At 41.1% G+C, this 27,148-nt stretch overlaps 1 protein-coding gene across 2 annotated transcripts in view; it reads right to left on the reverse strand.

Annotated features, from left to right (window-relative positions):
- The window catches only part of VWF (von Willebrand factor), a 151,722-nt gene extending 144,396 nt beyond the window's left edge, over positions 1–7,326 (reverse strand). Inside the window, exons 1-5 of one of the 2 annotated variants that reach the window (XM_048934565.1) lie at positions 5,822–5,935; positions 5,625–5,676; positions 4,169–4,327; positions 3,381–3,483; positions 3,081–3,289 (exon numbers count right to left, since the gene is read on the reverse strand). In XM_048934565.1, the coding sequence (XP_048790522.1) occupies positions 3,081–3,289; positions 3,381–3,483; positions 4,169–4,327; positions 5,625–5,676; positions 5,822–5,878 (580 nt within the window). In that variant the 5' untranslated portion in view covers positions 5,879–5,935. Of the gene's footprint in view, positions 1–3,080; positions 3,290–3,380; positions 3,484–4,168; positions 4,328–5,624; positions 5,677–5,821; positions 5,936–7,214 lie in introns of those variants that run through there. The other variant, XM_048934566.1, reaches the window with a different exon arrangement.
- Positions 7,327–27,148: the final 19,822 nt, after the last annotated feature.

Consider the following 27,148-nt stretch of genomic DNA (forward strand, 5'->3'; position numbering starts at 1 on the left):
CAGTGCTAAAGCTCCTTGGATTGTTGGTATTTCCAGGCACTTACTTCCCAGAAGAGAAGAACTACAAATCCAGAAGATTTCACTGTTTCATTTCCCATTTAGAGGGAAAACTGCTCAGAAATCATGACTGTCCCTTTTTTCCTTCTTTTACTGCTCTTCTCTGCTATGTGTGCTCCCTAGCCATCACAACTTCAGCATTAGAGTAAGACCTTCGGTTTTGGACACTCATTTATTAGCTTCAACACTAATTAAATTGTATTATATTATCTCCCATTATGCTATCATATTTACTAAATTTGTTTTCCTCCCTTAACTTGTTATCACTGTTTTGTTTTTCTCCTTGCTTTTTCCTTATGCCCCTTCCCCATTTCCTGGGGAGGAGGACCATGGCTCTTCCCTGCCTCATTAGTCATGGAACTGGGCCAAACTGGCCCAAAACCATTTGACAGGATGAAAACTACTGTGATGAGTAGAAAGATATCAAATTAAATCATAACTTTTTTCAGCAAGTAAATAATGTCCAAAAACACAGAAACTTCTCTCTCATCTTACCCACCATCTCAACATAATTCAAATAAAATCAATGAAATTCTGTCATTATCCACTTTTCAAAGAGCAAGTCACGTCAAACCAAACTATTTTTCTGAGCAAAAGTGACCAATATTATTAAACTAGAGGTATTTCTTTTTTTAATAATATGGGAAAATAGTGCGCTTTTTTAATGTTGATTTAAGCATTTTCATTTTGTTGCAACTGTGATAAAAAGCAGGATATTTCAAGAACAGCTGAGGTTATGGTTTAGATTCAGTCCATAGTGATTGAGACTTTAAAATAAATTTGGGATGTGATCATCTGGTGCCAAAACTAATTCCTGGAAACAGACCATTAAATTACATGAGTTAATCACAGGATTTCCCTTCTGTACAGAAAATGACACAAAACTCCTGCACTGGCTTTTAAAAAAAAGTGAGCTACAATCTATGAGAGGTAGAGAAACACTTCAGCAAAAGCTCTCCTTTCACCACACTCGCACAGACAGTGGCTCTTACTTAGATGACTATTAGCCCCCAGACAGTTTGCCATATCAGTTTAAATCAAAGCCATTTGATGATTAAAATATCTTGAGTTATTTGCTCAGCTGAAAAACCTGTTGAACTTCCAATACTTTCAAGTATGGAGCTCACAGATCTTACTGTATTTAATGAAACATTTAATAGATAAGAACTTAAGACCTAAACTAACAGTGAAAACATACCTAGATTTTAACAGGAAGCTACGGGTACACAGGACAGCCAGACTCAGTCTGCAGCCAACATTAAGTCAACCCCTCTGCGCAGATCACTAAGACATTGTGCCAAGCTCATATCCTGGGGTTGCATTGACCTTCACAAGATCTAATCAGGCTAAAAGGTGAACAAAGACTGCAGTTGAAGAAAAGCATAAGTGGTTTTATAACATTATCTTCTTAGATCTCCTTCTAAAGAGCATCACCTTTACTAGCTGTTTGCGCTCCCCCTCACCTGAAAGTTAACTGTGGCACTTTAAGGAATGGTCTGAGCAAATGGAAAGCTGATTTTACTTGGAGCACATCAGGAAGAGTGCACGAGCCACCCTGCTAGAAGAGCTGTCAAGGAGATGATTTCTAACATAATTAATTCTACATCAAATTACATGAAAGATTGTAACAGAGTAGAAAGTAGTCAGAATTAGGATAATACAGTAATTTCTCAGGTTAAAAGTACAGATCTGCACACCCATACATTTTACAGAAATAAAGGTCTTCATCATACAAGAGCCATTTATGGTCTCATCACCTTCTCCACTGTTTTTCAGCTCTTCCAAGAAGTAACCCTGCCATGTACTTCACATCAGAAATCTAGGTATGGGAAAGTGCTCCTTTTCTAAGACAGTTTTCTAATATAGTTTTCTAAGAATGTTAAATAAATACAGCACAAAAGGTGTAAACACAAGCAGAAGGGCATATCCTATATTTGAACAGTGCTAGGCAGTACAGTCTCCTTTGCTGCTCTTATCACTTATAGTAGTCTCACTTCCTGTTATTGTCTCAAAATGCAAGCTTCAGATCTCAGTACGAAGTCACTAAGCCCAGCTAAGATATTCTCTAAGATCTTATTACTGGCATTGCTGAAAGGCTAAATCAATTTACAATATGTGAAGACAGTTTCATCTGTACATTGAAGCCATGCTTATGAATCCTAGGCATCAGTAATACACATCTTCAGGACAGCACCAGATACTTCTCCATGCTGTTTTGTCTCTCTCATTTTCTATATCATTTTAAGACATACTATGTTAAACTGATAATGTAAAGTAATTAAACTTAGTTTACTCTAAATATATTCAAATGCATGCTAATAATTATTAAACATTCTGAAATACGTTAAAATCAAGATGGTCCTTGAAAGTTATGTTCATGACTTCTCCAAAACACTTAATCTTCACTCATACTGACAGACTTCATATAATGATGCAGAGCGCAGCAAAAACGATCTTGTCTCTCCCTCTTTCTAGGAGCTACTCAGATACAAAGTGCACTTCTAACACAGCAACCTGTCTCAGAATAAAAAAGTAGTAAGTACTTCATAGCAGCATACTGTGCCTAATCCATGTATAAGTCTTCCAGGAGCAACACTCTGGATTTAAGTATTCTGTATCTGAAAGACTACTCATTTCCCACTTGTCTAACTGATTTTTAAATAAGTTGAATTCATGGGTATTTCTTGTATAATTTTTGCTGGATTTTCTCATCTGTTCCCCAGCACTGCTATGTTACACATAATTTAGCCCAGAGCTTCATCTCTATTTTATCATTTGATGTTTCCAAGCATTAAATTCAGAGCACTGGTTTTACTCAGGAATGAAATTCTATGGTTCTGTGAGATTACATAATTTCCCTTTACAAGGAAGGGAAGAGGAAACAACTTGGACAGCTTTTTATTTCATCGAAATGAGTATCTGATAAGTTTGTAGAAACATTTTTCTGGATCAGCAGAATTGTTGAGTCACCCATTAGGAAAAGTGCAGAATACATCACAGTACAAGCACAGTCTCAGTCTTACCTTCCTGAGTTCTGAAGTCATCTTCAGCAAATTTATTGAAGTTTCCACACAGCCCACAGGTCTTATTATAGTATTTTTCTTGAAGGAATATCTGAATATTCCCACCAATATCAATCTTCACCACAAAGCCATAATCATTGCTGGATATTTTATGATAACCTGCCTCCTTCTCTATAAATATGCCATTGGAAGCAAAAGGTATGGAAACCCTGTGATGAACAACAAGAATTTCTCAGAATATGACATTAAGCATATTGTTTTTTCCTGCTGGAATATTTGCTGTTCCAATAATACTAATACCTTTTGTCTTCCTGTGTTACACTTCCGTCCAACAAGAAATGAAGGTTGAAATATTCTCCAAGATACAAAGAGAAACCGATTTTCTCCCCTTCCTTGTAGTTACCTGAAGAGATGTGATATTAGCAAACACTGTTAGCTCTGAGACTGAGGAGAGTAACTTGTAAGAATATTTTGCAGTACAGGAAGCATACTGTCTATCATTTTCAAGAGACTTGCAATTCTAAGATGAAATAGAAATAGATAATGTGAAATACAGAGGTAGTCTCAAGATAAGGGTAGCTACTACCAACTCTGAGCTGCCCAGCCTCTAGCTGTAGACTCATGCTTTTCCCTTTATTTTCTCTAGTCAGTGAATTCTCCATCTCACCATGCATACTAGAAGAGCTCCCAAGAAAATGAATCAGTTATCCACTCTGATCCCTGGTCTTTCTCTTCCTAGTCTCCTCCCCAGAACAACAAGTTCCCTCCTCAAAACACCTATAGCTCAACAGTAAGAAGAGGGAGTGGAATCTACTGAATTGAGATAAGAACTAGGCATGGATAACTTTGTTCTTGATAAGCCCTCTAACCATCTCAGTTGCTCTTTAAGAACTTGATGCCAGTATTGGTCATCCAATTGAGCAGAGCTATTTCACTCCCAGTGAAACTTTTTTTTAATGCAGCAGCTTAGCCTATCTCACAAAGGGAAATATTATTTTTCTTCTCAATGACAGAACTCAGCACAGGGTAATGTCACAGGCTTACAATATTCTGCAAGCGTTACTATTTTATATCTTGCTCAGACTCACCCAAGAGTGTGAAGGAGTGTTTGTGACAGTCACCAGCAAGGAGGTAACTGCAGTCCCCAGCAAAACTGTAGAAAGAACCATCAAAGGTTTTGATGTGATCATTCCCAAAAAGGCTGCAACGGGAAACTGATGACTCCAGAAGCAAAGAACCTGAGGATCCTGAATATCAAAACACAATATAACTTCCAAAGTAAAACAAACACCTCATAGTTTAAGAACTTACCTGGTGGTTTTTTGTTTGTTTTAAACCCTGAATATAATCTGTCCTGGACCTTAATCTCTAGCTTCTAGGTAGGCTGTATACCTGACATGACAGCCCATATGATCAGGAATATATTGTTTTCATTACATACATCAGCAAAAGAGCTTTTTATCTGTATTTCTACTAACCTAAACCCTGCATGGCTAATTTTAGTGCTTTAAAAAATGCCATGCACTCATATTTGTGCCTCAGTAGTAATAGTGAAGCCTGCTAGTACGGGAAGCCAGACATCACTGGTTGTAGCCTTACTGATCCTACACAGTAGTTGTTGAAAGTTGAAGAGCCAAAAGAACCTTACTGATGTCACCAGTATCAGGAGAACATTGGCTGATCAAGTACTGCAGGATTAGATGTGCAAAAGAAGGGAAAGTGTCTTGCAGAAAAAAAAAAAAAAAAAAAAAAAAAGAAATTACATTATATGACAGCTGCTCTGAAAGCAACACTTCCTATCTTACTATGTTGACCTGCAACATCAGAAGTAGATTGAACTTTCCCAATAGCAATTCATTAAATTTTGTGACTATGTGACAGACAGCAGCAGATGGGCAGTCTGACAAAATGTGTCTGTGTCTGACACTGAAGTGTGTATGAAGCAAAGTTGTGGAACTGAAATCCTCCACAAGGAAAACAATTGCATCCACTGACATTTTTCAACACTTGCTCAACATTTATGAGGACTAAACAGTAGACATTAGCATGTGAGGAGGTGTGGGTGATTTGTTACAGCAGCGGTAACAGCAATTTGAAAGAAAAGCCACATTTCAGACAGCCACACAGTTGTCGTGCTTAGAGGAAAAAAAAAAAAGACAAACAACAACATGAAAGCTTTTTTATTACTGGCAAAAATGCATGGCTTTGGTGGTGATAACTATGTTGAAAAAGATAGCTGACAAATTAGCCAAAGAGGTATTCCATACCGTACGACATCATGCGGAAGTTATGATAAGTACGACATCATGCGGAAGTTATGAGAGGTATGGGAAGCCTCTGATCTTCCCTTTTGCTGTTTGGAGTCTAGATGGGCATTGGTCAGCAGGTAGTGAGCAATAGATCGTGCATCACTTGTTATGTACGTAGTCATAATCACAGCAGTTATTGCGCTCCTGTATCTGTTATAGTTCACATGGCTATAGATAGGAGGAACTACTTTCAGGGCAACCTATAAAGTTTCAAGACATCAAACATTTTTCCTACCTGTTACTACAGTGACCAGCAGTAGATCTGTCAGCACTGCCAAGGGGTGCATCTGTCAAAAATCAAGAGCCATTAGAACATCGTATAATCAACAAATTCATACAGTGGTGTGTTTAGGCTGGTATCTAAAGACCGCGTAGCTAGAAACATTATCACAGTGGAAAAGGATAATCGAAAAAATAAATGAAAACACTTACCTGGGTCCTAGGCTCACAGGAAAACTCCAAATGAAACAATCTCCAGAAAGAGATCATTTCTCAGTGGCAGTCAGTCCTTAAATGGCATCTAGGAGAGGTGGAGCCAGGCTCCACCCTTTCCAGTCCAGGTGAATTGCCTTTACCTGTGCTCCCATGGCTGACTCAGTGTTTGCCTCAGGTGATCAATTGGAGGTTCAGGCCATGATTCAACAGTTCCCATACAAATATTCTTAGTCTGGGGTGTAGTCTGTTGCACGACAACCCACCATTTCCTAACTTTTTTTCCTGTAAAGCTATTTTTGATGATCTACACCATTTCAGAAAGCTTTAATCAAGTTTATGTAAACTTGCACAGTAACTTGGTTATCCATCCATGCCAAGAAAGCAATTAGGAGATAAACTCTTATTAGTTTCTATTTTCACTTATCACTGCAAGAAAAAGATAGTTTCCACAAGAAATTCAGCCTAACATACACACATATTCTGTTTTACACAAGTTTGCATGCATGATATTCTCTTGCAGGTACACACATCTTATTAATGTCAATTATGCAGATCCAGCTCACAGTCGCGTAAATAAGAGTGCAGCTTGCCTTATTTATAATAGAAAGGAAACCATGTTATAAACACCAGTCATATAACAGTGCAAATGCCAATCTGCCATAATTCTGCAAGATAGCTAAGAACTAGCAACTACATGGGAATAATATTAAACAATAAGCATTATTCTCAGATCACATACTTGCTGGTATGATAGCATAAATCAATCAATCAGGAAACTCACTAAGACACAAACTGGAGTATTAGCAGGCATTCTTTATTATCAGCACTAGATTCATGGGGGTTGAGCTCCTCCTATCACACATGCCTTGCACAAAAGATCTTGAGCTTATATACATTACCCGTATTACATATGTAGAGGTTTTCCCAGATGTATGTCACATATTCAGTTATTGATTCCAAGCAGAACCTCCTTATTTTCTCAGTACAAAGTCTCAGCAGAACTTCCTTATCTATTAGGTCCAGAGACACAGTTCTCTCTGTTATCTAAACCAATTACAGGGCTATCCAATCAACAAACACTAGCTAGCTTATAATATAATGACAACTTGTGTCAGGTATATTTTTAGTACATGCACTGCATAATTGTGACTGAATCCAATATTGTACTAGGTTTTTAGCCCCTCAATTTTACAAAGGAGGGAAAGATAGAATACAAGATATAAAACCTATCTTCAGTCCCTTTTTATGTCCCAGTCAGTTCTAAACTGCCTGTTTGAAGTTTTCACCTGTGGAGCAGGCACTACTAACAAATCCAGATACAATCAATAAGATCTGCCAGTATATTGTCCTCCTTAATTTTTATTTCTAGTTAAACTGGTAATAAACGCACCTTCTTCTACGTGAAACTCCTCTTGTGCACAAAAAAGAAGCTCCTCCAGTTGCCACCTTTAGCTTACACCACCATAGTTCCCTCAACAGAGGGGACTGAAGTGACTTTGGAGTGAAATTTCTTGGTTTTGTACAAGCCAGGAACTCTTTATTTATTTAAAAGGAAAGATAAAAACCAAACGTCACATCCGTCTGATTCTCAAGACAATAGTTTAAAAATTACTATCGTGTAAATCATGTAGCCTTCAATGCCAGAAAATTACAATGGGGGGAAGTAGTATTGAAAACTTACATGATAGATAAGTCTTCAAAATATGTTTTTCATGTGTAAATGTGACAGATCTCACAGGCTGAGCCAATAGCACACTTGTTTGAAGAACTGTTGTTAAAAAGAATAGGATGCGCTATGACTCAAAGACCAGAGTGCCATATAGCATTTTTTCCAATGAACAACTGCTTTAAAAGTTAAAAAAAAAAACGAAAAAAAACCACCCAGCTTGTAAAGATGCGCTTTTGTTCTCTTATTACAAACACACATAGAACAGATACAAGTGTTGCATTCTTTTAGAGCAACACATTCAGTCCTTGAATTTGCATGTTCAGAGAGATATCCTGAAATAATGTAGTAAAAAGTTAATCATGCATATAGTTGTCAACAGAGATAAGCACAAGCTTCATGGGCAAATATACACTGAGCAAGAAGTGCAGAGCAAATGGTACCTTACTTTACTGTCAGTGTCCCATGCTGCATATTCTCCAATAGCTAATGGCAATAACAAAGGGTTTAGCAGGCAACATTTCCCTGTAAGTCACATCCTGCCAGAGAATCAGCTCCTTACTTCAAACGCAGATAAACAAAGCAGAACAATAAAAACACACTTCTTGAGAGCCCTGGAACACATAGGTGTCTGTTGCCTTTGCTTCGGCAACCTCTGATTAATGTCCCGTCGTGAAGTGCTCAGACAGCCCCGGCCGAATCACACACTTTTATGACACCAATGTGGTGAGCGGCAAATGGCACTTATTGCAAGCAACACACTCTTCTTATAGTTGTCCCTTATATCACAGTGCTACCAATCACCCTTGCTACGGTTATCTGTGTCCAATAGACATGTGGCATGTCTTGTCTTGCCATGTCTCATCATGGTTTTCTTATGAGTCAAGGAGCCCCCGCAGAGCCTGATGACTGTTACAGCCCCCCTTTCACGTATTCGCTAACCACACAAGGGACCCACACAGATTACGCCTGGTTATGCCTGATGACCTTGACAACCCCCGCTTTACGTATTTCGTTGACTACATCTCTAACTTGCATATTTTGTTAACTACAGGTGTCTTGTCAGTAATTCTGAAAATGATAATCTCTTGTTAGTCACAGTATACAGTTCTTAAAAAAGTGTAGCATAAAAAATAATAATAGAAAAGCCAAGAACAAACAAACAAACAAAAAAATCATCATGATACTTCATACTATAATCATTTCTTCCTCAAAACAATTTTCCTTATTGTTTCTTCAGGCAACTAGGCTGATCCTTGCAAAATAGCAATGAATTATTTAAGTATATTATTTAATAAAAACTTCAGCCAATTTAGATGATGAGTCCACTAATGCTGAGGAGTTAGAAGTCTTGTTCGTCATACTTTTCTCTTGTAAAAAAACTCTTCACATTAAAAAACCCACCTCATTATGCAATCCTATAAAAACAAAGTGTATTTTCATCTTGAATAATGTTCATGCTGTCATCCAATCTGTCTTAAAAACAGTGGAATACTTAAATATAGGAAAACAAAAGATATAACATTGATTAGATATAGGGATTAGTTTCTTGGCAAAGAGTGGAAACTTTCAGCCTTAGAAAAACAGGCAAAGAAAGTAAATATGAGGAGGAACTGCTATATCACAAAGGACCCAGAGAAGGTAAGCAAGAAATTAGTATTCATTGCTCCTTTCAGTGCAAAGACCATAAGCAATCAACGAATGAAATTCTCAGGTATTTGCCTATAAATGGGCAAAAGGATCTACTGCTTCCACACAACATGTTATGAAGATCTTAGGACGTGTCACTATAGCAAAAAGGAGCCTGAGAAATGGCTGGACCATCACAAGCTATTGAATGAATCAGACACAGCATTTGGCTTAACCCATTGCATGGTGGAAGCAGAAATCCCATCCTTTAATGTTTTCTTTCATTTCTTTCAACTATTCCTAAGCAACAGTGGTTAGCCACTAAAATCCTAACTTCTGGTCCAAAACAATACATTTTTCCTCATCCCAAACTGAAAGAAGGAATCTCTCCATGGTTTTTGCACAACTGAGATCCACATTAATTGTTCGATTAGTGACCCAGCAGTGAAAATCAGAAAAAATAACATAAAATAAGCCAAAACAATGATTGAAATAGTTCCAAAAATAAGTGCATCCTATGACAGATCCTGAAAGTCCCAAGCAGAAGACCAGAAATAACACAGGTTGCATGATTAGTAAAGTTTCTTCTGCATTGCCTCCTACCCTCTCCATGCTGAATTAAAATAAACCAACATAAGCAAATATCACCTGGAAAAGTCATAGCTCTGTCTTTAATACTTTCCCTTTGGAGTATCTAGGCTAGCATACTCATAGGAAAAGTCTGAGCTAAACCAATTGAATGTGCTAGCATTAAAATGGGGTATTGACTTTTGGATGACCATCACTAAAGTCAGTATAAGTGGCAAAATTCTCCCAATGCAGAAAAGCACTGGGGCATAAGTAAACGTAGGGAAAATAAATTAATTATGGTTTTTCAAGAGAAAGAAGATCACTATAATGGCTGAAACAACAAATGTACCATGCATTAGCAATTTGGTTAGCCAAAAGCAAGGAATTCTCAGCAGTGCTGGCTAGAAGGCTGCCAAGTAGCAGCAGTGGTGTCTGCTTGTCCTTGGAGCAACCACAGTGAGAGGCTGCAAGTCACCTCTGCCAGCCTTGTGTTATGCAGGGCTGCTTCATTAACATCAGAACACTGTAAGAAAGCCAAAGCCTTGACCAGTCCTTGTGGCAGCTGCTCTAGCAGAACTGAATTTGTAGCACACAACAGAGTAAAACAAATTTAAGCAAGAACTAGCAGAATAGATTTATTTGAAATGACCAGAAATTATGCTTGAAATAACAAACATCAACATCTGTCCTGGTCTGGTATGGATTACAGGGGCTTCAATGCACTTTTGGGCCAGTGATGACCAATTTCTTTGCCTGACATGGTTTATGATACACACATTGGGAAGTTCACAAGATAAATAAATGCTCTCCCTTGTAAGTATGCATCATTAAAGATAATCCTTCTTATTACTCCTTTTCTGGCAGCAAGCTCATACGATTCCCAATTTCAGACTAGGATGCAAAGGAGAACATTGCAGATCCCAGCCAAAGACATAGCACTGCATGGGGTTATCTTGAGGGTCATAAAATCATAGAATCACAAGGTTGAAAAGGACCTACAAGATCATGTAGTCCAACCATCCTCCCATTACCATTGCTACCACAAGCTAGTAAACCATATCTAATAGCTCCTCATCCAGGTGCCTCTTGAACACTGCCAGGGACGGCAACTCCAACTCCCTGGGCAGGTCATTCCAGTGCCTGACCATTCTCTGAGAGAAAAAGTTTTTCCCTATGTCTAATCTAAACCTCCTCTGACACAACCTGTGGCCATTTCCTGTTTGTTGGCTGGAAGAAGAGGCCAAACCCCTCCTCATCACAGCCTCTCTTGAGGAAGTTGTAGAGTGCAATAAGGCCTCCTCTGAGACTCCTCTTCTCCAGACTGAACAATCCCAGCTCCTTCAGAGCTTGTGCTCCAGACCCCTCACCAGTTTCATTGCCCTTCTCTGGACACGTTCCAGGGCCTCAATGTCTTTCTTGTAGTGAGGGCCCCCAAACTGAACACAGTATTCGAGGTGCGGCTTCACCACTGCTGAGTACAGGGGGATGATCACCTCCCTGCTCATGCTGACCACATTATTTCTATTGCAGGCCAGGATGGCAGGTGCCCTGTTGGCCACCTGAGCACACTGTCAGGTCATGGTCAGCCAAGCATCAACCATCACTCCTACTCCACTTTCCTCTTCAGAGTCATTCAGCCACTCAGCCCCAAGGCTATAGCGCTGTATGGGGGTTACTGTGGGCAGAGTGCAGGACCCGGCACTTGGCCTTGTTGAACCTCATCCCATTCACATCAGCCCAGCGATCCAGCTTATCGAGATCCCTCTGACAGATTGACACAGATTGACCTTCAGGCAAATTGACACTACCTCCCAACTTGGTGTCATCTGCAAACTTACTGAGGGTAAGTGATTGGTGTTAAAGGTCTTCAGCTAGTTCCCAGACCACAAAACTGCATATGGCAGTGCTTTTTTTGGCTGGAGCCCCTTTTGTCATATCCAAAATGGGGACTTCCATGCCAAGATGCATGCTTTAAGCCAAGGGATCTGCAGCACAGTGTGAAAGCAAAAGATCTCCCTGCTGTACAGCAACCCTATAAAGTCTCTAGGAATAATAATACTGTAGCTGTAGGACAATAACTTCAGCTGGTGTCAACTAGCACTCCTCACCCAAAATCAGCAGTGCTGCAATAGTCTGTGCTAGCCAAAGAGTCAAAGGTCTCATAAATCTGCATGCATTACAGAGTCACCAGAAACTGAACAAAGGGTTGGGGGACAGATAGTTTTTCTTCTGAACAGCAAACAATTTGTCCCTCACATAAATTAGATATCACTCAAGGACATGCATTTGATTGTACTACTCAGACACAAACCATAGTGTTCCCAGAAGGAGGATGCTTCTACAACAAAGTAGTACTTCCTTCAAAATGTTAGAAAATTGAGGAGCTGTTTCCATCTTTTTCGTTTATTAACATCTTAAACCTATACTCCTGGGTTGAAATTCCTTGCATACATGAGGTCAGCAATTTCCCCTCTAGCTCCTTTGGAATTATGATTTTCACATTCCTACTTTTTTGTTCTGCAATTAGTCAGAACTTCAGCCTTATTGGTCTACACTGTGTATTTACATGTAAAGGATTTTCTAAGCATGGGGCTCAATACATAAATATGATACACTTCACGTACTCCACAAATCATAGAATCATAGATTGTAGAATCCTTAGAGTTGGGAAGGACATCTAAAGGCTCTCTAGTATAACTCCCCTGCAATGAGCAGGGACATCACAACTAGACCAGGTTGCCCAGGACCTTATCCAGCCTCACCCTGAAAATCTCCAGGAACAGAACTTCAACCACAACGCTAGCCAACCTGTTCAGTACCTCACCACCCTCACTGGTTTTTTCCTTACATCTAACCTAAGACTCCTCCCAGAGCTTGAAGCCATTTCCCCTTGTTCTGTCACCACAGACCCTACTAAAGAATCTGTCCCCTTCTTTCCTGCAATTCCCCTTTACTGAAAGGCCACTATCAGGTCACCTCACAGCCTCTGTTCTCCAGGTGAAAGAGCCCCAGCACTCTCAGCCCGTCCTTGTAGGAGAGGAGCTCCATGCTGTGGATTGTTTTTATGGCCCTTGTCTGGATGTGCTCTAACAGGTCTACATCTCTCCTGTAATGAAGACTCTATATCTGGGCACAATACTCCAGATGAGGCCTCACCAGCACAGAGTAGAGGGGCAGAATCACCTCCCTTGATCTGCTGGTCATATGTCTTATGGTGCAGCCCAGGATATGGTTGGCTTTTTGGACTGCAAGGGCACATTGCTGGTCCATTGCTTCCCATCCACCATTACCCCCAGGCCTTTTTCAACAGGGCTGCGCTCAATCCTTTCATCCCCAAATTTGTATTTTTTAATGGAGGGGTTCCCTCAACCCAGGTGCAAGATCTTTCACTTGGATTTGTTCACCCTCATGAGGTACACTTGGGCCCAATGCTTAAGCCTGTATAGGTCTGAATGGCATCCCATCCCTCCAGTGCATCAATCGCATCCCATAGCTTGGTGTCATCAGCAAATTTATTGGGGGTGCTCTCAGCCTCACTGTCAGTGTCTCTGATGAAGATATTAAAGAGTTCAGTGTTAGCATAGACCACTGGAAGACATCACTCAACACCATTCTCCATCCAGACATTGTGCCATTGACTACCATTCTCTGAATTCTATCCTGCAGCCAGTTCTTCGTCCATTGAACAGTCCACTCGTCAAATCCATATCTTTCCAATTTGGAGAGAAGGATGTTCTGGGGTACCATATCAAAGGCCTTACTGAAGTCAACACAGATGACATCAGTGGCTCTTCCCTTGTCCATTGATGCAGTCACACCATCATAAAAGGCCACCAGGTTGGTCAAACAAGATTTGCCCTTGATGAAGACATGCTGGTTGTCACATATCAGGTCAGGTCCCTGCCCTTCCATGTGCCTTAGCATAGCTTCCAGGAGGATCTGTTCCATGATCGTCCCCACCACAGAGGTGAAACTGACAGGTTGGTAGTTTCCAGGGTCATCTTTCTTATCCTTTTGGATGTGATGTTGCTTTTTTTCCAGTCACAAGGGACTTCATCTTGTTGCCAGAACCATTCAAATGCCACTGAGAATGGCTTGGCCACTACATCAGCTAATTCCTTCAGGACTCTGGATGCATCTCATCAAGACCCATAGACTTGTGGATGTTCAGGTACCTCAGGTGGTCACGAACCTGATCTTTGCTTACAGGGGGAGGGATGTTACTTCCCCAGACCCCTCCTAACAAACCAAACATTTGAGGGCTGTGTGATAAGCAGTTATCAAAGAAGACTGAGGCAAAACAAATTGTTAAGTACCTTAGCCTTCTCCTTTTCTGTCATTACCAGATGCCTATGTCACTCACTAGGAGAGTATGCTCTCCTGGTCTTTCCATTTCAGAAGCTTTGACTTTTCTGACCCATCCTAGACAGCCTAGCAACTTCTTTATAGTCTTTCCACAGTACCAGTCCATTTCCACTGCCTGTGTATTTTGTTCTTATTCTTCAGTTTTACCAGCATGTTCCATTTCAGTTGTGCTGGTCTCTTGCTTTCTTTTTCTGACTTTTCTACACTTGACGATGATGAGGACTTGCACCCTAAAGAAAGCTTCCTTAAAGATCTGCCAGCTCTGCCCTGCACCCTTGTCCTTGAAGAGAGTTTCCCAAGTGTTTTGTTGATTAACTCCCTGAAGAGCTTTCCTAAAGTTTAGCTTCCTAGTTTTACTCTTCACCTGTCTCATGTCCCTCTGAAGTGTGAATTCAACTACAGCCCAGGCAGCCACCAATCCTAATGTCACTGACCAGTTCATTAACATTGGTGAGGCAAAAGGCCCATTGTTGCATCCCTCGTAGTGGGGCCATCAATCACTTGACCCAGGAAGTTAACCTCAGTGCATTCCAGGAACCTTGTGGATTGCCTACAGCTCACTATGCTACTTTTCCAGCAGATGTGGACTTCAACCACCATGTGAACCACCAGGGTGATTAAAGTTCCCCAGCAGGAAGAGCACTTGCAAATCGCATTACTTCCTGTAGCTGGAGGTGAAAGGCCTCATGGACAGGCTCTGACTAATCTGATGCCCTGTAGTAGACACCAGTCACAAGGCCCCCTCTGCTGCTTCAGTCTAACTGTCACCATGGGCTTGTGAATAGCTGTTCCTTAGGGACAGCTCTTCACCTTCTGTTCCTTTCCTGGTACAGATAGCAACACCTCCACACCTCCTTCCTCAATTGTCCGTTCCGAACAGCTTGTAGCTGTCGATAGGCACACTCCAGTCATGTGAATCGTCCTACCAGATTTTGGTGACAGCAACCATGTCATGGTTTTCAAGCAGCACAGTAGCTTCCAGCTCCTCAACACAGTTTTCCAAGCTGTGTGCATTGGTGTAGAGGCACTTCGCCTGAGCAGTTGGTCTTGTCACTCCCTTAAAGGATAACTCCTTAGTTTCTTTTAGGTATTTCCCTTAAATTTCCCCATTGCCTTCTTCTGTTGTCCCAGCAGTCACTGCCTCATCATCATAGTTTCATATGTGCTGCAGTGTTGCCAGCACCTTTGAAGGTATCAGGTCCTTCAAGGCTCCTGCTAGCACCTTGTCCCTCTAGTATAGTTATGCCTTTCCACACCTTATAATGGGAAGACTCACTACCCCCCCTTCCCCCCCACATCTTCACACCTAGTTTAAAGCCCTCCCAATGAGTCCCATTAGATTTTCCACAAAAACCCTTCTCCCCCTTTGAGAAAGGCAAACCCCATCTGGTACCCACAAACCCAGTACCATATAGGGCAATTGGCTGTCAAAAAATCCGAAGTTCTGGTGACAGCACCAGCCACAAATCCAGGTATTTAAAGAAGTGATCCTTTAGTTTGTTACTGTGTCCTTACCCAATACAGGAGGCAGGGAATAAAAGATGAGCTGCGCAACAGTTGCTATAGCCATCATCCCAAGGCCCTGAAATCCTTTGATAGTCCTTAACTCACATGTAGCAGCATCATCTCTCCCTCTAAGCAATAAGGGACTGAGGACCGCCAGTCATACCAGGCTAGGTAGTTTCCTGGCGTCCCTCACTTGTGCACAGGTAAGACAGAAGACTCCTCTAAGAGGGTCTGCTTGGCACATCTGCTCATTGTAGGGAGGAACTACCTACACCAATACCCATCTCCTCTTCTTCAGTGAAGTGTGTTGGGGGAGGGATTTTCCTGATTTGGCATTGTTAGCATGTCAGAACTGAATGGGCTGTTACCACTCTCTGATGGGCCTTCCACATGATTTCTATTCATCTAGCCTGCACCAGAGAGACCAAGCATTTAAACATCCCAGTCATTTCTTAACACCAGTACTGTCATCAGACACTGGCCAGTCATCTACCAATGTCACCTTCATGGATGCTGGGGAAAAAATTATAAAGTGCAAGATACTTTCTCCATTAAGATAATAATAGAAAATAATAATATGAATTCTTCATGAAGTCATGTCAGTTTTCAAACCCTGTACTTTACAGTGATTTTCCTCACTGAATTAAATTTGTACTAATACTCAGTTACAAACACACCTCCAAAGGAAACAACGAAAAATGTATCTTGGTAACAATTCTGGGCTGCAGACCTTAAAAACAGTTGGAGTAAAAATTTACCATGTAACATTATACAGAGAGTAATTCAGTACTAAAATAGCCAAAGTCATGCTCAGACACATACCAAGATCATCAAACCCCATCTATATGGAAAAATCCTCAGTTACTCTTTTAACTGAAATATCTGTGTTTTGATGAGCTTTTTAAGATTTACAGTAAAAATCACCCTTAAATGATGATTCTGTAGCGAGGAAGCAGCTGTTCCAAAAATGCAGGAGGAGACCAACAGAATCAAAACATGTTCACTGAGCGAACATCAGACAAAACATCCCTGCTACTAGTGTCATCCAAAATTTGGGAAGAACATTGTCTAACTCCAGTGTGGTGTTAGAAAGCAGCATTCCTTTATTCCTCACAATATGTACCAGGCAACTTGACAAATGAGCATGCACTCTCAGAGTTCAGGTTCTACATTCAAACAATTAAGACATACACATGTAGTACATTGACATACATATTTTCTTATCCAAGAAATCATTAATATATTCTGGTGTCCCTCTGGGCATGCACTATAGCTTCTAGGTTGGTCACACACCCACTTACATTATCCCCATTTTTCTACCATCAGCTTCATCACAGAGACTTTTGTCTGACCTGTAGCTGCTTTTCCCCAATTTGACAAACTTCTAACTTCTTGTTTGTTAGGCGAAAATGAGCAACTTGCAAATAGCCATATATGCGAAACCTGATGAAGATGTCCTTGCATCTGCTGGGTGCAAAAGATAACACTAGTCTATTATGACTCCTGTGCTTCTTATGAATCAGAATTAAGAGGCTATTCACACACCAAGCAAAGTTGAAATTGAAAGTTTTAGAACCAGCACTCACTGATTCCTTTTGCTAAACAAATGTATTGATCCTTAAAATAATATACTGAACCCAATTGCTAAACAAACCAGCCTATATCACTGGGTTCCTGTTCTAGGATGGAGGAGATCAATAAGAACCATAAATGTATGCTTACAGAAATATACACCTATATATAGGTTAGAAGGTTGGTCTGTGGACTCCAATACAGAAATATGTGGAGCTGTTGGAGCAGATCCAGGGGAAGACCACAAAGATGATCAGAGGTCTGGAACACCTCCCCTATGGAACCAGGCTGAGGGACTTGTTGAGGCTGAACTTGTTCAGTCTGGAGAAAAGAAGTTCACGAGGAGACCTCATTGCAGATTTCCAGTATTTAAAAAGGATTATAAAAAAGAGGCAGAACAGCTTTTTTGGGGGTAGATGATAGGACAAGGGGAGAATGATTTTAAGCTCAAGAAGGGTTTAGATAGGGTGACGGGAAAATTCTTTACAGAGAGTATGATAAGGTACTGGTACAGGCTGCCCATTCCTGTGGGTGCTCCATCCCTGGAAGTGTTCAAAACTAAATTGGATGGGGCCCTGGGCAACATGTTCTAGTACAAGATCTGGGGGTTGTTGGCTCTGACTGTGGCAGTGAGGTTGGAAATTTATGATCCCTGGGGTCCCATCCAACCCAAACCATTCTATGATTCTATGATATATATATATCGTATATATCACACACACTTCTGTATCAGCGAATTACATCCATTCTGACAGGGAAACATTAATATGCCAAGAAAGGAGCAGAAGTAACAAGGAGTAGCCAAATAACCTGTAAGAGTGGGTAGGCAGTTGCAAACAGACCTCATGAATCACCAGGGAATAGCAACCCAAAGTGCTTTGAAATTTCTTATTTTCTCATTTCAAATGCTCCTGGTAAGGCAGTACAGGAGGGCACCCCTTCTGATGGGCAGTTCTGTTTAGAAGAAACTTGCAACCTGGTAGGAGAGGCCAGCACGTCTCACAGATCAGCACTGAGAAAGCTACTGGCTGAAAGTCTGCTGTAAGTAAAATAAACTATTCTGAAATAATACAGTATCTCAAAAAAATGCAGTACCTCAATATTTACAGCCTGTTAAGCAGTCTCTAATCTAAGTATCACGCTGACACTCTTGTCCTATCACCCTATTTTTCAGGAAAAAAAAAAAAAAAAAAAAAGAAGAAACCTATCTTTTTCATGTGCGTGTGTAACCAATTCTAGGATGCTCTGAGGCTTTTTAAAATGACTTTTTAAAAAGCATATGAAAGACCAGAAGTTTTAAAGTGCTTGCATACTTACAGAAGTTTCTTGCAACTAATGTCTCGATTATGAATCACCTATTCATGCTTTTGTTCTTAAAAAATCTGTCAGTATAAACCCATTTATTTCAGTGATTGTGCTAATGGAAATAGCAGCCCACGTAACACAGATTGTACAATGAGACTTAAATACCACAGGTTGTTATTTTGCAGAATTAGACATTTCCTTCACAGGAGGGAGAAATGACAGACACTAAGCTGCTGGTCTCAGTTTGAGAAGCAATTACATCCCCTTCTTTAGTGATATTGGTTAGTTTGTTCAGCAGTAGGGATAAGAAGATTAGTTTAAGAACAAATATATAAAGGAATCCATAAGTGATATTTCTAAAATTACAATTTCAGCTTTAGTGGGTGAACAGTCTTGTTTTTCCTCAATAATTTTTCATTGGGGACATAATAGAATACATTTATCTTCTGCCTCAATGATTTTGAAGTAGTCACAACATAATACTTTTATCTTTTACTTCTAAACGTGCAAGGACATTTTCCTTGGGTTCCACATACATTTCTGTTTTTGTTCGTGGTTGTTTTGTTTTGTTTTTAAAGAGGTTCACTATGTCCTAATAAGCAATTGAAGTCTTCTGAAACTGAGAAATCTGACAGAGTAACTTGACACACCAGTGAGTTATGTCAAGCAGCTATACCTTTAATACAGCACTGGGTGCACAGGGAATCAGTCCAGTGAACATGATCATGCCCACCAAAGCAGCACTCAGCCATACAGACAAAGGCAAGTGCATGCATATTCATCAGATGTCTCCAAAATCGGTTAAGTATGCATCAAATTTCCAGAAAAAACAAAAACCCATGACATTCCACCCCTTATTCCACATCACTACATAATACTTATTACTTATGCAAATAAACAATAATTAACATGCATTAAACACACACATATATACATACATAGAATTACTGACTGCATTCCTCCAACATCAAATTTCCTTTTGGTAAACACTGAACATCTCCATTTTTCTGCATCACCAAGTGGACCTGGGTCCCTGAGCAAACACAGTTCCACAGGGAGATTTGGCCGTTCCAGAAGCTGGAAAGTCCTGAGTCGCTTTTCCCAATGTGCTCTTTAAGTGTACTACAGGGAGCTTATCTCCCTCTACAGTATGTAGGGAGCTGGATTGGGCAGGATCATTGTGATTGATAGATCCATTAGTGTTGACCAACTAGGTGTCTTCTCACAAATGCCTCTCCCACTGCTTTAGTGTTTCGCCATGCGTTGCTTGCAACATAGTTTTTAAACAACCCATTGTACCATTCAGTTTTATCTGAAGCTGGTGCATGACAGAGGATATGATAAATCCATTCAATGCCATGATTTTTGGCCCGAGTATTTACAAGAGAATTTTTGAAATGAGTCCCATTATCTGACTCAATTCTTTCCAGAGTGCTATGTCACAACAGGACTTGTTTCTCAAGACCTAGTAAGCTGTTCCAGGTGGTGGTATGGGAAACTGCATGTTTCAAGACACCAAGTGGTTGCCTCCACCATGGTAAGCACTTACCATCACAGGTTTGTGGCAAGATGATATAATCAGCCTGCCACGCCTCCCCATATTTATACTTTTGCCATGGCTCTTCCCCCAGAGAGGTTTCATCCTCTTGGCTTGTTTAATTGTTATGCCATTTCACAGTCATGAATAACCTGTGCAATAGCCTCCATAGTTAAGTCCACCTCTTGATCTCTGCCCCACTTATTTTTTGTGTTTCTTCCTTGATGGTCCAAGGTCTCATGGGTCCAGCAAGCTAGAAATAATTCACCCTTGTGTTACCAGTCCAAGTGTATTTGAGCCACCTCAATTTTGGCGTCACGAGACTCTCTTAAGTCTCTCCCAAGTCCTTCCACACTCCCAGCCGCTCACTATACTCCGGCTTTGTGGAAGACTTCCTCAAGATATTATAAATACAGATACTGAGTGAAATGATGAGGAGTACACTCACAGAGACTGACAACATGAGCATCAGGTGAGCATTCAAAAAATGCATAAGGGACTAAAGTGAGAGACTGGAAGCCTGTTTAAAAATCACATGTTCTATAAAATTAGCAAGTCCTTCTGGGATATAACTTTCAATGTCCAATTCATGACACGCCATATGCAAACACCAAATAGGTATTTCCATCAGTGTTTTTTATTTATCATATATACATATATCTCCATAGAGCAGAGTGGTGGACTTAATAAAGGGCCAGTACATTCTGACTATTAAAAAAGGAAAAATGATGGAATGCAATCTCTTGAAGAACAGCTTTACAAGAGAAAGTAAATACTTTTTTTTTTTTTTTCCCTTCTCTTTACAGAAGATGGCACAGTGCCAGGATTTGCATCTAGGACTTAAGCATCTGTTTGGCTGCTGCTATCTGTATTGTGGATCCCTTGAAGTGAAAGCAAATAACCCACAACTTTCTCTAATAGAAGGGTTGTCACTTTCTGTTCAACCACAGGAATGAAATATACTAGGGGAAAATAAATATTGACTTTACTTCCAAACACAGAAAGTAAACAAACTGTAGAGAGAATTACATACTTCTCCTCTTCATCCTAAACCAAATATCATGGCAATAGAAATGAGTATACAGAAACTAGTGCATCTTGTAAACTTAAGAAAGGAGAACAAAAAGTTGAACAGTCATATAAAATTCTGAGGTTATATATATCTATAAAACATATAAAAAAATTATGTACGCAATTTAAACATGTAAACTCAGCAGTAACAGGAGTATAAGTTCTGCCTTAAGTTTCCACAGGTTCTTTGAAGAAACTTTTAATCTGTTTTCTATATAGTAATAATTTTGAGAGATTAAATATATTCTTATTAAATAAATATACATTCAGAGCTGAAATATTCTCAATTTCCTGACCTGGCATTAAAAATAGAATCATAAAATCATAGAATTGCTCAGGTTGGAAAAGATCTTCTAGATCATCAAGTCCAACAGCAGCCCAACCCAACCCCTACCCCCTATCCTAACTCTAACAACCCTCTGCTAAATCATGTCCCTGAGCACAACATCCAAACAGATTTCAAATATTCGAGAATGGTGACTCAACCACCTCCCTAGGGAACTTATTCCACTACTTAACGACCCTTTCTGTAAAGAAGTTTTTCCTGATACCTTAACTAAAACTCCTCTGATGCAACTTGAGGCCATTTTCCCTCATCCTGTCACCTATCACCAGTGAGAAGAGACCAACCCCACTCTCACTGCAATCATCTTTCAGGTATTTGAAGAGAGCAATAAGATCTCCATTCAGCCTCCACTTCCCCAGACTAAACAGTTCCAGTAGGGCATATTCTCCAAGCCCTTCACAAGCCCTGTTGCCCTTCTTTGGACCTGCTCCAGCACCTCAATGTCCTTTCTGTATTGAGGTGCCCAAAACTGAACACAGTTCTTGAGGTGGGACCTCACCAGTGCTGAGCACAAGAGGAGGATTACCTCCTTAGTCCTGCTCACTACTCCATTCCTGATACAAGCCAGGATGCCCTTGGAGAACACCTGGGAACTCTGCTGGCTCTTATTCAGCTGACTGTCCATCAGTACACCAAGGTCCATTTCCATCAGGCAGCTTTCCAGCCACTCCCCCCCAAGCCTGTAGGGTTGCCTGGGGTTGTTATGACCAAAATGCATGACCCAACACTTGGTCGTATTGAAGCTCATACAGTTACCCTTGGCCCAGTCTATCCAGATCCCTACAGAGTGCCTTACTACCCTCCGGCAGATCAATGCTCACTCCAAACCTGGCATCATCTGCAAACTTACTACAGGTGCACTCAGTCCCCTCATCGAGATCATTAATACTGATGTTGAATAGTAGTGGCCCCAGTACCAAGCCCTAGGGAACACCACTTGTGGCTGGCCACCAACTGGGTTTAACAACATTGACCACAACTCTTTGGACATGGTCATCCAGCCCCACTGTCACCCAGCAGAGCATATGCCCATCCAAACCATGGGCAGCCAGCTTCTCCATGAAGATGTTATGGGGGACAGTGTCAAACCTACACCCCCTATCTTCCAGTGCAAGGGGTTGCATGCCCAGGGAGCAACTAGTTTAACTATTAAAACTGAAGTTAAAAAGGTATTAAATATCTCAGCCTTATCCTGATCCTTGGTCACCATGTTCCCCTCTTCATCCAACAAGGGATGGATATTCTCCCTAGCCCTCCTCTTACTGTTGATGTATTTATAGAAATATTTATTGCTGTCTTCCACATTAGTGGCCAAGTTCAGTTCTAGCTGTGCTTTGGCTTTTCCATTTTTCTCCCTGCACATCTTCACTACATATTTGTAATCCTCATAAGTTGCTTGCCTCTTCTTCCAAAGACCATAAACTTTCCTTTTGTTCCTGAGTTCCAGCCAGAAGTCTCTTTTCAGTCAGACCAGACTCCTTCCCTGTCAGCTCGTCTTTTGTGACATTGTGATGGTCAGCTCCTGCACCTCAAAAATAACTTCCTTAAAATATTCCCAGCCTTCCTAGACTCCCATGCCCTCCAGAACTCCCAGGGACTCTCTCAAACATGGCCCAAAGGAGACCAAAGTCTGCCCTCCGGAAGTCGAAGATGGCAGTTCTGTTGACTCCCCTCTGTACTTCAACAAGAATCAAAAAATCTATCATTTCATAATCAGTTTGCCCCAGATGGCCTCCAACATTTACATGCCCCACCTTCTCTGTTAACAAACAGCAGGTCCAGTGCCTCCCCTTATTGGCTCCTTCGCCAACTGTGTGAGGAAGTTATTGTATGTCTCTATCTGGACACTTGAAACATACTAAAGCTAATCAGCAATTATTGATTTTTGTTTGTTTTAATGAATAAAAAAGAAAAGAGATGTAACAATATCAAGTGCTGTGGAAATAAGAGTGTAAAGGAGTATAAGGGTATAAACCTAATTTTCTAAATGCAGTTGTTTGTTCCAAATGCCTGACAGTGAAACCATCAAAAGAGACAGAGTTGTGACGGGATAAATAAGAGGAGTTTATCTCCCCTTGACACTGAAGGACAAAGAACAATGCTAGTGCTTTTTCACAGGTTTGCATTCATCCCATCTCTGGGCATCCTGCAGCAGATGCTGCCTGTGAGAATCCTTCTTAGTTTTTTTTGGCTCAAAGCTTGCTTCCTGAGGTTTTTCTTGAGATAAGACTCTGAGTGACTTGTCAGGGAGGCAACTGATGGGTGCTAACTGTGTGACAATCGATATCTCTTTGGGAACATTTGCAAGCCCCTTCCCCCAGAGCTGCTTGCTCTGTAGAAGAGCGGAAGAGAGTGCTCAACAGTGTTCACTGGCGGAAGATCTGGCTTGCGGCCAAACCGTTCCAGCTAAGTATGGAAGGCTGGGGGATGATACCATTGTATCTTGCGAAGGCAAGATGCAAGTTGGTGCCTCCCTGCTTCCTCTTATCTGCTGGCAAGGCCAGAAAGATAAGAACAAAGGAGGTTCCTGCTGAGATCCCAGAGCCAGAAGCTGTCACCGCAAGGAGAACTGACTCAACCACCTTGGGTTTGGGCTGTCACTCAAAGGAGAGCTGATTTGACCACTTTGGATTTGAGCTGTCACTCCAAAAAGAGCTGACTCAACCACTTTGAAGCATTGAAAAAGGGCCATCATCACCATGGTCGTCGTCGTCATTGGCAACAGGACAACTCTGCCTGATGACCCACCGCTACTGAGGATCAAAAGACTGAACTACGAACCTCGCTGGATCCATGCTGGTGACTATCTCCCTCTTGCTGCCTATAGAGACTCCTTGCTTCTTCTTTTCTATCTTTTCTATCGCCCTCCTTCCCTTCCCCCATTACCCTAATCATAATAGTGTCCGTTCTCCCCTTCCCCATTCCCCCTGATTAAGATTTGTAATAAACTGGTTGGACCAACATTTGAACCGTTGCTTCTTAATCTCACGCCGGGTATATAGATAATAAAAGAACCTCCTCTCCCTCCTATAAATTGGAGCGAGACATTTATTTAATGGCGTAGTCGTTGCAGGATACCCACCGTGAGAGTGTTGTCCTTCCAGATATAGTCTGAAACTTTCTTTGTGTGCACCTCCTGGAGTTGCATGGGGCGATAGTTTTGAAAACTTAGACGTGAGTCCTTCTCCAGGAAGACCGCTCCACATTCTGAAACTTTACAGTTTATGCGTATACCTCTCGGGGACGTATGAATTAATTTTGATTAAGTGTTGTGCCTCCTCGAGAAGACCTCTCTGAATTTTGCGATTTTAAGTATCTTGTAACTTAAGTGTGAAATTTGCATCTTTTTGTGTGCTCCCCTCAGAGAAAGGGAAGAGTGCTTTGAGCATTAGCATTTGAAAAGTGTCTGTTTCCCTGGGGAGATAAGGAGTCACTTGAACTTTTGAATACGTACACCTCCCTTAGTGTAGGCCTTTCATTGTATTGAAAAAATGAGCGACAGCATTGCCACCATGAAAAGTGAAGATGTATTATTTGATCTTTTAGAAAAACATGGTGCTCGACCCTCTTTATCAGGCATGGATTGGGCACGACAGAACTGGTATAACTTGCAAAGTGTTTCGGACCGTATTAGTGTCTTACAGAATGAGGCTCGTACACGAGCTGGAAAAGGAAAGTCGTTTATTTTTTGCCGTACTCGGGGCTGCTTTAAAAGCTGCCGTGGAGTTTCGAAATGAAAAGCATTCGGCAGAACTCCAAACCATACAAGCACTGCAGGAATCGGTTAAAGTAACACAAGAATTGGTGAAAACTCTGCAGAATCAAATAGTGAACCTCGAGGAACAATTAGAAAGAGAGAAGAGTAATTCGGCTTTGTTGCAAATGGCTTTTAAGGAACTGCTAACGTGTAAGCATGCCAGCCATACCATCACCCATAGTTTGCCTCGAGAAAAAACTTTTCCTCAGGTGGAACTACCAGGAAAGAAGGAAAGGCTAGATAAATTAGAAACTCCAATAGCCCCATTGCGTCCTTTGATAAAAACTGAATATACATTTGATAACAGTGAGGATCTAGATCCTCAAATGAATATTAAGGAAATTCCCTTCTCAGCCACTGAACTAGCAAAATTGAAGAAAGACTTTAGCCGCTCTCCAAAAGAATCTGAAACAGAATATGTATGGAGGGTTAGCCTCACTGGTGGCGACCAGATTCGGTTAACAGAAAAGGAAGCAGAAGGTTATTGGGGACCAGGAGTATTTTTAACTACTGGTAACAATCGTGCTCCCTGGTCATTAACACAAAGGGCTGCCTATTGGGCAGGTGGTCTCAACCCTTTAGAACGGGGAGACCCTCTTGCCATTACTGGAACAACTGACCAGTTAGTAGAGAGCGTTCAAAAGGCTGCTTGTCTCCAAATGATGTACGATAGAAAGCTGCAGCCACATCATGAATCACCTATGATGATGCCTGTTGATCCTGAGAGAATGACTGCTTTAATTAGGGGGCTTCCAGAGTCGTTAAAACCTATAGGTATTCAGCTGCAAGGAAAAATACAGGCAATGCCTCAGGGAGAGAGTGCCCGGCCACTGTTAGAAAGAACTGTAACCCCTAACCATCCGCAGTCAGGAAACAAAGTATGGACGTGGGGAGAAGTTGCCCGAGAGTTAATTAACTATGGAAGGAAATATGGGCCAGTGGTTTCTTCCTCCACTAAACTTGAGCCAAGAGAAGTAAGACTTGCAGCAGTCAGCCTTGCCCCCAGGCCTCCTAGCTCAAAGCTGAGTGGGACTGGAAGGGTCTCACTGTCAGTAAAAACAGGTAGGCGAAATATTGATCATAAACGTAATTGTCTCTGGATACTGGGCTGGAAAAAGGGTGTTCCACGAGATTTGATGAATGGATTACCCACTGTCAGGTTAGAGAAATTAGTTAACTGGTGGCCAGAACAAAAGCTCCAGAATCTCGAGGAGAGCAAAACCCCAGGTCCTAGGGTCTCTCTCAGGGAACCTGAACGGCTATCTAAGCCATTACAAAACTGATGTCTTCGCCCCTCCCAAGTGAGCGGGGTGGGGGCGGTGAAGGGTGGATGCATGAGAAAGCTCACAACAAAGGGAAACAAGATCGTCGATTTAACACCTTTTACTAAAAGTCTCACCACTCTTGCCAGTTATCCCTGTGAGTCACGATCCAGTAGCTGATAAGCCAGGGAAACACTGTTACCTCCCTGGCCAGACTGTGTCGATTGACTTAGCTAACCTGAGGCCGGTTTCCCTAACCTTAACAGGATCCCTTAACAAATATCTTTGGAAGGCTAAAGACACCCCGAGAAAGGAATATGAGATCAATATTTGCTGGAGTGTTCCCTCATTTTTTAACCCTATTAACAAAGCCCAAATAAGGGCAAGTCGGTGTCTTGTTTTTATTTCACAGAAGATCCCCGTGGGACCTTGACAGAACACAAAAAGGCTAATAGCTGATTTTAACTATTTGTATTTTGTGACAGAAATACTGAAGATTTGATCATGCTAGAACACAGAATGTACCTCTTGATTACATTTTTTGGTTGCAATAGTGTTATGTTTTTTGTTGTTATGGGTGTGGGTGGTGATTGGTATCAGTCCTTGGATCTGTTAAACTTCACAACTGGGTTCAGGGCTTTTTACAGGTCATCCTGGCTTACTGGTACTCCCTGCACAGTGATACCATTTCTTTTGACCCCTTTCTTTCACCCCTTTTTACCAAACTGATTATGATTT

Source organism: Lagopus muta, chromosome 1, assembly GCF_023343835.1.
Source record: "Lagopus muta isolate bLagMut1 chromosome 1, bLagMut1 primary, whole genome shotgun sequence".
NCBI classification, from domain to species: domain Eukaryota; kingdom Metazoa; phylum Chordata; class Aves; order Galliformes; family Phasianidae; genus Lagopus; species Lagopus muta.